General features: G+C 46.9%; 1 protein-coding gene across 2 annotated transcripts in view; it reads right to left on the reverse strand.

The window, feature by feature from the left end:
- IPO13 (importin 13) overlaps positions 1-8664 on the reverse strand; it is a 49984-nt gene extending 41320 nt beyond the window's left edge. Inside the window, exon 1 of one of the 2 annotated variants that reach the window (XM_035124373.2) lies at positions 7610-8660. In XM_035124373.2, coding sequence (XP_034980264.2) covers positions 7610-7684 — 75 coding nt within the window. In that variant the 5' untranslated portion in view covers positions 7685-8660. Of the gene's footprint in view, positions 1-7609 lie in introns of both variants that reach the window. The other variant, XM_060276963.1, reaches the window with a different exon arrangement.
- Positions 8665-10101: the final 1437 nt, after the last annotated feature.

The raw sequence follows: 10101 nt of genomic DNA on the forward strand, positions 1-10101 counted from the left end.
CTCAGTACTATGGAAATTTACTGGAAAAGGAGCAGGTCAGGAAAGCTACTCCCAGTTGCATACAATGAAGGGGCTCTTCAGACTACTTTGACAACAGTAAATCAGCAACAGCATTTTTAAAGAGTCAAAGAGGCAGATTCACTTGTATTTCTATCCCCCAATATCTTGGTCTGAAGGCAGCTGTCTCAGCTGTCACATCACACAGGCCTGCAGCTCACCACCTCAAATTAGAAGTGATGGGAACCAAAACCTTTTTATCCAGGGAGAGAGCCTAGATGATACAGCCCTCACCTCAAATACACACACATGCCCACAAGAAAAGGGGAATAGCAGGGCACGGGAAAGTGGAAGGATTTGGTTTATTAATTTCATTTATATATCACATTTTCCTTCGAGGAGCTCAGCGTGGTCTACATGGCTCTCCCCTACCCAGTTTATCCACACATCAACCCTGTGGGGTAGTTTGGCTGAGAAGTCCAAGGTCCCCCAGTGAGCTTTATGGCTGATGAGATATTCGAATTCTGGTCTCCCAAGTCATAGTCCAACATTTTAACCATTAAACAACACTGGATTAAGAACAAACACAATCACACAAATGCAGAAAGGTTATGTCTGATGTTGAAGCCATAAAGTTAACAGGAACTGCTGCCTAAAGTACCATCAAGATAGCTATAGGAAGAGTGGAGTGCATGTGTATACAGATTCAACCCAATGTCTTCCAGTGGTGGAAATGAGGTGTTTCCAAGGTGTTTCCATCTTCAGGTTCCTTTTTTCTATTCTTTTAGCAACTTGTTTAAGCCAGAGAAATATGCATTTTTACACACCTCTTATTGAAAGTGCAACCATTTCCCCCCCCCCGTACCCCAAACAATTGTTGCAGTACACACAGCATAAGATAATTCCTCTATACATTTTCACATCCCTTGGCTTCTGCTGGGAGATAAGTCACCTCCTTAGGGTCACCCTATAAAAAGTGCAAAATGGCAGGCAGTGAGAGATTTTACTTTCTTGGGCTCCTTGATCACTGCAGATGGTGACAGCAGTCACGAAATTAAAAGACGCCTGCTTCTTGGGAGAAAAGCAATGACAAACCTAGACAGCATCTTAAAAAGCAGAGACATCACCTTGCCTACAAAGGTCCATATAGTTAAAGCTATGATTTTCCCAGTAGTGATGTATGGAAGTGAGAGCTGGACCATAAAGAAGGCTGATCGCCGAAGAATTGATGCTTTTGAATTATGGTGCTGGAGGAGACTCTTGAGAGTCCCATGGACTGCAAGAAGATCAAATCTATCCATTCTTAAGGAAATCAGCCCTGAGTGCTCACTGGAAGGACAGATCGTGAAGCTGAGGCTCCAATACTTTGGCTACCTCATGAGAAGAGAAGAATCCTTGGAAAAGACCCTGATGTTGGGAAAGATGGAGGGCACTAGGAGAAGGGGATGACAGAGGACGAGATGGTTGGACAGTGTTCTCGAAGCTACGAACATGAGTTTGACCAAACTGCGGGAGGCAGTGCAAGACAGGAGTGCCTGGCGTGCTATGGTCCATGGGGTCACGAAGAGTCGGACACGACTAAACGACTAAACAACAACCCTGGTTTCATTGGAGTTTTTTGCATCATGTCTGTATTCCTGTGTGAAAAGCTAGCTTGCCTAGGCTAAAAAACAGAAAAGCCACCTGGTTTGCTCTCTGGCTAAGAGTAAGAAAGACCTTTCCCCCCACCCCAAAAAAATGTTTTGAACACTGTAACATAAATACAGAATGCCTTGTTCCTTAAGGTTCAAATCTAAGCTGCACTTTAATTGGTATAACTGTTTTAACTTCCTTTTCCTTTGTGTCGCTTTTCCCAAGCTTCCCCTGTTCACTTTGTTTAAACCCATTCTGAAGTTTGGAACTGGATAATTCAAACATTCAGAACCAATTAAGCTTCTTCATTCATAGACTAATGTGTGAGGTTGCGTAGCTCTGCACTGAATATGAAAGAAGTGCCTAGTATTAGTTCAACCCCTGCCTGTGACAGCCAGATATCATTAACTACTTTGGTCTAAATGTCTGGTACAAGGATAACTACAAACCAAATCTAGGAACTCCTGCAAAAGCTGGTTAGCCTACTCAGTCACCTCAGGGCTGGGCATGAGCATATTGGTTTGGCTAGATGCTGACTCCCTGGATCTGTGGCACCTGCCATGAAGAGGCAGCCTCAAGGCCAGAGAGGATTGTTATCACAAAAATACATCACTTGTGTAAGCAAACGTGAATACTTTATGCACGACTGAAATAATCGAACATCTGGATCATTCTGCTAGCATTAGCGATACCCTGCTGCCTCAAAAACAGGCAACCTCCGAGAGTACATTGGCCTGCAATTGACTAAGAGTAAATCATTGTAAAACAATTAAACTTCTCTCATGGAATGTAACAGGGTGGCCGAACAAGATCCAAGATAGTGACTTCCGTTCCTATCTACAAACACATGATATTATTTTTCTTCAAGAAACTTGGGCAAAAGAGGGCACCACGGTCGAATTACAGGGTTTTACAAGTTACACTCAACCAGCTCTTAAAAATGTAAAGTATGGAAGGCCTAGCGGGGGGCTGGTGGTGCTGGTGTCAACATCTCTTAATGTATCAATTCAAAAGTGTCCCTCACTGACCACCCCCAATTTTTTAGTGTTGTCCCTTTCTGATAGTCTCCAGAGAAATATTTATTGTATCTGTGTGTACATACCTCCAGTAACGTCTTGTGGGGAACTGAGATCATATTGGGAAAAACTTGACCAACTACTTGAAAGTATAGACTCTCTGTCTCCCAACCCTCAGCTTGTTTTGGGAGGCGACTTCAATGCCCAGATCGGCCTTGTTTCCCCACAAAATACAATATTATCTGGACTAAACTTGGAGGATGAACCCGAAATCTACCAGCGGGCAGCAATGGATACCATCTCTAACCCCGCTGGGAAATATCTCTGTGAACTTATTATTAAGCATAACCTTTTGTTATGCAATGGGCACGGTCAAGGGGATCAAGAGGGTTATTTTACTTTTATCTCCCCCAGAGGATTTACCAGCACCATAGATTATATTCTAACATCTAATAATGTGCCAATTAACCAAGACACCTTTAGGATAATTCCCAGAGCTGAAAGTGACCACTTTCCACTTGAGTTATCTCTGACATCATTCGTTTCTCCTGCTTTTCCTAAATTATTGGATGAAATGGAATATCTGATACTTGGAAATAGGAGGTTAAAATGGAATGTACAGGTCCAAGAAAAAATGATTCAAATCCTGGATTCCCATGAATTTGTTTCATTAAAGGGGGAATTGTTGTTAGAAACAGGAAACGTAATTGGTCTGTATGAGAACATAATTAACAGAATGCGCCCATTGATGACCACAACTAGTATGATAAAAAATAAAAAGTTTTAAAGACATACCTGGTTTGATAAGGAGTGTCAGAATGGTAAAAAAAGCTTATCTAGGGAATTTAGAAAATTGAAGTTAAAACATGATAAGCACAATCTTGTTATACAAGCTGAGGTAGCCCAATTACATTATAATTATAAATTACTACTTACAAGCAAGAAACAAATATATTATGAGCAACAGTGGAAAGCATTTGGAGATGCAGCACTTCAAAAGGATTCACATAAATTTTGGCATCTGGTCGCCCAAGGTACAAATGGGCTGGGCTACTCGCTAGAAGCATCAGTCCAAGGAAAGGATTGGGTGACATATTTTACAGGAATATATGGCCCCCAATCTAACTCACCCTCACAAGTTGACCACTTGTGTAAGAAAGCAGTCTGAATCCACCCTGGCAGAGTACCACTTTCTGCCACTTGCAGCAAAAAAAGCCTTGGGCTGATGAGACAAATGCATGGCAGATTTGGCCCTACTCAAAAGCCTGTATCTTGACCCCAATAGTCAATGCTTCCTGCAGCATAAACTGGCACTAAATACAGACTACTATGGCACAATCCCGTTTACACCCTTCCTCCTCAGTTAGCCAACCAGTCTCCACTGTTATAGCATAACTGTTGCATCTTATGGGAAAGCTTGATGCAAGCAGTGCTAGGCAGTGAAGCAAAGAAGGTTTGAGACAGACCGGGGGGGGGGGACTGAAGCATCCTTGAGAGCCTACTGCAGCCCTTCCCAGCCAGTGCGGAAGCCATTCTGACACACCCCTGATGGCTCCAACTTCTACCCCAGCACTTGCTGAGCTAATCACCACCTGGGGTGTACTGACCTTTCTTGATGTCAACATTTGCTCTATTGTCAGCTCGCACAAAGAAGCTGCCTGTGCGTTCCTTCCAGAGGGAATTATAAAGCAGCATTACCCAGTAACAGATTAGGCCACAAAAGCTAGCGCTGCTACATAACTTTGCAGAAAGGCACAAACCCTTATTCCATTTGCACTGTGAAAGTGGGAGGTTTTTAACATCATGACCTAAAGCAGGGGTCCCCAGACTTACCGGCGTTTGGGCCGGTTCCCACCACGCCGATCGCGCGGCGGGCCGGAGGACGGGGGAGCGCGCGCCTGTGCGGGCCGGCGGGCGGGGGAGTGCGCGCCCGTGCGCATGTGCACGGGCACTTACTGGCGCAGCGGTGCGCTTCCAGGGTGGAAAAAGCGCCGAAAATCCGTTGTGCACATGCGTATGGGCCTCCCCCGACCCGGAAGTGCACCAGAAATGACCTCTTCCGGGTCGGGAGAGGCCCATACGCATGCGCATAAAGGATTTTTGGTGCTTTTTTCCCGACCCGGAAGAGTGCTGCCGCGCTGCGCGCCGTAAGAGCGGGCGGCGGGGGTCGTCGCGGGCCGGATTGGCAGGCCAATTGGGCCGCATCCGGCCCCCGGGCCGTAGTCTGGGGACCCCTGACCTAAAGCCTTGGACTAGGAGTCTGCCATTCCTGGCTATGGATCTAATAAACAAAGAAAGGGAAGCAAGTCAGGTTCCATATCCAGCTAAGGATATACCTTTGTGAGTTGTCACTATCTGGACTTTGCTAGGAAGAGGGCTAAATGTCATAATCCCTACTAGTGAGCTGCCTGGAACCTGTGTGACAGTTTAATACAAGCAGAATGACAGAATTCAGGGTGCAATAGGGAGTGGCTGCTCCAGTGCTTCTGAAAAAACAATGGGCAGCACAGACAGGTTAAAGCTGCCTGAATAGTGACAGGTCCACAACAGAGCACTCTACAAAGCCACAATGGAAGATGTGTGTTGTTTAATAGAAATAACAATTTCCATCCTGCAGAACTTTATTCAACAGAAGGGGAGAAAAATAAACTGTTCAGGACTAACCCTAAACTGCTTTTTAATTTCTTTCAGGCCAAAGTATCCCAGTTCCAACGAGGAAAAGAAAATTTCTGCAGTATGTATAACTTATTCAAAGTGAGCGCACTTATTCTGCTTTTCCTAGACATGGAGCTATGCAGAGCACAGAGCTCCAGTTCCATGGCCCCTAGGAAACTTACAATGTATCCCTGGATTTCAATATTTCATCAGATATTGTTCACACAGATATTTTCAAGCCCCTCTTCAAAAACCTGGAGGCTAGAAATGTTCCTTTTCATTTAAAGATAAATCATATTAATCACAATGAATTACAGGTATAATGAATTTTACATATGCCCAATGTGGGAAACAGGAGCAGATTGGAGTTCTACTTACACTTGAGTGAAATCTCCAAACACACATAGGCCTGCTATGTAGATACAGATACAGTACAGATATAGATATTTGTAAGTATCATTCCTGAACAACCTCTCAAAATCTGCTCCAAGCTCATGCTTTTCTATCTTGTAAGTGTAGAATTTTATTCTTACAAACACACAGCAATAGTTAAGACAACAATCACTTGGCAAAGTGAAATCTTCGCTATTATCATAACACAGACTGCCCCACAACTTAAGTTGGAGCCTCAAGAAATATGGTGCCCTTTCAGTAACTAGTACCACAGCAGCCATTCTTCCTCCTTCTCCTTGTTAATGTCCATTATACAGTACATCACAGTCCAGAGATGATTATAGGGATAGTTTACCTGCATACAGATAAAGAGCTGGTTTAGTGCAATGTAGTGACTATGAGTGTGAGCTTTGACTGGGGAGTCCCTCTTCAATCCAGTCATAAACTCACTAGATTGAACAAGCTACTTTTCATCAGCTTCAACATTCAATCTGCAACATGGGGATAAAAATACTTGTCTACAGTTTATGTTTGTTTCTCTCAAAAATGCATTGCATAAATCTGAAGCACAAGGCCACCACAAAGAATTTTGAGAAACAGTTGCAAAAGCATCACAGTGGAGGAATGTGGAACAATTACATAGGTAAGATCCTCTTTAGCCTTGAACCAAGTGGTGGCACTCCCTCTAGTCTAGCATATTTGCCAGTGAAGTTGTGGTATGCCTATAGCAGAGGTGGGCAACCTGCTAACCAATTTTTAAAAACCCTCAACAAGCCATCTCTGGCAAGAGTGATCTCCCCCTGCCCCCAGCCTGCTGGCCAGGGAGAAGGAGGAGGAGGAGGAGAGAAAAAGAAAAGTAACAAGTGGCAGAAAAGAGAAAGGAAAGCTGGTAGCAGCCCCACCCATGATCAGCATGCAGTCCCCGACAGATTACTGCCAAGGGAATGAGGCCCTCAAAAATAAAAGGTTACTATCATTACAAAATTCATGTAAATATAGGACAGACTACTCTAAGTGGAAGGAGCTCTCCAGGGTCTGAGACAGAGGTCTTTCCCATCACCTGCCATCAGAACCTTTTACATGGAGATGCCAGGAGTCATAGCCAGTATTACAATACTATTTAAATAACTCCTGAGAATTAGGGAACATTTATACCTACATCTAAAAGAGGACAGAGGCAGGTGATTACACAACTGCCAAAAGAATAAAGCAGTCACCAGACAACAGTTCATCTTCCAGGTGTGTTTCCAAAGGCCACTTTGCTTTCTACAACTAGACTAGAGGGTATCTCCTGAGGAGTGAAACTAAAGGAGAAAGCCCAAAGTGCCATGAGTTCTGGCTATGACATGCTAAGGATTCAAGTGAGTAACAGGATACCCCCTGGGTATGCTGTCAGGGCAGAGCATCACTTCTGCAAATGCCACCTCAAGCCAGCAGCAGTAGTGTCACCCCCCTGCCAGGCTCATCATGATACTCTCTCAGAAGGAGGTAAGCAGAGGAAAGGTTCCCAGGTCATAATGTAAGGACCAATATTACTGCCACTCCAAAGAGTGTGTGTGTGTGTGTGTGTGTGTGTGCGACTCAATGGGATTCTGAGGCTGCAGTAGTGCAAATAAAACCGTGAAGCCAATGTCAGAAACCAATAACATGCCAAGGGCACTCTCAATCCCTTGAAGAAGATCAAGATGGGAGCAGCTATGCCCACCGAATAGGTGAAGTACAAAACTACTGGAACTCAAGACAGGTTTGCCTGAAACAAATGTACACTGAAAGCCTGAGCACATTGAAAGCTCCTAATCCTGTGTACGGAAATTAACTGGGGTGTAGGATAAGGCACTTCCACCCAACCCATCCCGCAACCCCAACACAGGTACCCTAAACCGCAACCCCAACACAGGTACCTCCCCACCTCTCACCTTCTCCACGTTCTCCACGGTGAAGTCCAGGGTCTGCGGGAGGGCAGCAGCGGCAGCCTCCCCTCGGCGCTCCATGGCGCCGGCACGCCGACGGTCTGAGCCTCGCCCTGCACTGGGGCTCAGCTACAGGGCGGTGGGCGGCGGTGGCGACAGCGGCAACAGCATCTTGGGGTGGAAGGACGGGCGAAAGAAAGAAGAGCAGCCCCCCAACCGAGAAAGGGCAGTTCTCTCTGCCTGTGTCTCGCCCGAAGGAAAGGGGAGTGCTACGTGTGCCCAACCTGTCAATGGGAAGGGTTTTTGTTTTTGTTTAAAGGGGGTGGGGGCTGCCGAATTCTTTCCCAATATTCTTCTTTTTTAAAGGCGCGATGTCTTATTAGCTTCTCTGCAAAAGGGATACAAGCCTAGCTTCCCCTCCACAGGGGATCGAAGGGTGATTGCGGGGGGGGGGGGGGGGCTCTCAGCAGAGAAATAAGGGAAGAATATCCCGCCGGTTCCCAACAAGATTCAGAGTGAATGGAAGCTACCTGCCTCCGCCCCGGCGAAGCGCACGGACTATCTGCGCCCCGCCTTGAGCGGGATTATTGGGAGGGAGGGAGAGAGGGGGAGGGAGCACAGAACAGGCTTGATAAACTGACGCAAATTTCCTGGGGAAGCGGGGAATCTGTCCTTCTGCCCTTAATGGCGGAGGAGGTGCCTGCCTATCGCCCGCCACAGACAGACAGACAGACAGACAGACAGACAGACAGACAGACAGACAGAAGGGCGTCTGCCGGTCTCGTAGTCGCCCGGCCCCTCCCGCTTAACGCCCCCCGAGGAGAGTTGCACTATCTGCCTGAGGCGGTAACCGCTGCCGCTGCCGCCGCCACCACCGCGGAGACGCCTCCCTGGCCGCTCAGTCGGACTAATTGACTGGCAGTTGGGCCGGGTACCCAGTGAGAGCGGAGGGAGGGAGGGCCTCACGCGCTGCCGGGTTGTCCACGCCAAAAGCCCTCTTGCCAGCTCGCTCGCTCGCTTCCAGTCAGGCGCCAAGAACAGTCGCTTCCCGCTGAGGACCAAGCTTGTGGCGGAAGGATCATGGGAGTAGTAGTTCCCAGCTCCGGAAGCGCGAGATACATTGGCCGAGGGGTTCTCATGGGAGTTGTAGTTCTTGCAGTGTGGCGAGTGTCTGCCTACTGCACCCCCTGGTGGCGGGGAAAAAACCAGTGAATCTCAGCTAAGCAATGGGATTCTGCGAGATTGGGGCGGACGAAGTTGGAAGTGGCACCCCGGTAAGGGAGTCTGGTCCAGGTACCTCCTAGCAGCAGCAAATTTGCAGGTGGTATAGAAATAGAATGTTATGGAAACACTTAGGTAACCCATAAAGCAAGTTACACAAACATTCCCAATCCTGGTAGACAGCCTTTCAAGTGGCATTGGTGGGTGGGGTCAGGTGTAAAAGAAGGCAAAGCATCAGATGTGACTCACCTTTGTGTAGTGGGCTACTTTTTACAGTTCAATGACATGTTGTGGTCAGATAAAAAAGCTGAAGGGGTCAGTGACAATGTCGGATTAAACCCTGTGGAGGCCCCTAAGGTAAAGGGACCCCTGACCATTAGGTCCAGTCGTGACCGACTCTGGGGTTGCGCGCTCATCTCGCATTATTGGCCGAGGGAGCCGGCGTATAGCTTCCAGGTCATGTGGCCAGCATGACAAAGCCGCTTCTGGCAAACCAGAGCAGCACATGGAAACGCCGTTTACCTTCCCGCTGTAGCGGTTCCTATTTATCTACTTGCATTTTGACATGCTTTCGAACTGCTAGGTTGGCAGGAGCTGGGACCAAGCAACAGGAGCTCACCCCGTCACAGGGATTCAAACCGCCGACCTTCTGATCAGCAAGCTCTAGGCTCAGTGGTTTAACCACAGCGCCACCTGTGGAGGCCCCTAGGCAGTCAAAATATTGCGAGGGGGGGCTCACAAATTCTCTCCTATTACATTTTTTGTAATTTTCTTTAAAGACCAAGTCAATATTATTTTGATCCATTGTCGAGGGGCCCCTGGAAGGCATAGGCCCATAGGCCAGTCAGTGAAGGATGTGGCCTGGGAAGTCTCAGGGCCAGAAAGAGAATTTGGAGAGCTACAATCAGCCCCCTGCCCTGAGGCTCCTCGGCCCTGCTTTAAACATTTAAAAAACAAACAAACCCTAAAACCACACAAGTCCCAGCAACATAAAAAACAAAACTAGGTGTCTTTATGAACCTGGGCAGAGGGGGGGGGGGCAGCTACTTTACAGATGCATTCCTACATCACTCTTCGACAGAGTAAGTCACCAGGACTAACTTCTAAGTAAACACTGCACAACAGGCGCCAGTATAAACACTGCTTAAGCTCCTTGTGTGGTAGGCACTAGTCCAGGATTTAGTAATGTGTGAAACATGTTTGCATAACTAACTGCTGGAGTATATGCAGTTATGCGTGCCTAATTTGTTATTACCATCACTTGTGTTTAAAGATTG

The sequence above is a fragment of the Zootoca vivipara genome, chromosome 7 (genome assembly GCF_963506605.1).
Source record: "Zootoca vivipara chromosome 7, rZooViv1.1, whole genome shotgun sequence".
Lineage (NCBI taxonomy): Eukaryota > Metazoa > Chordata > Lepidosauria > Squamata > Lacertidae > Zootoca > Zootoca vivipara.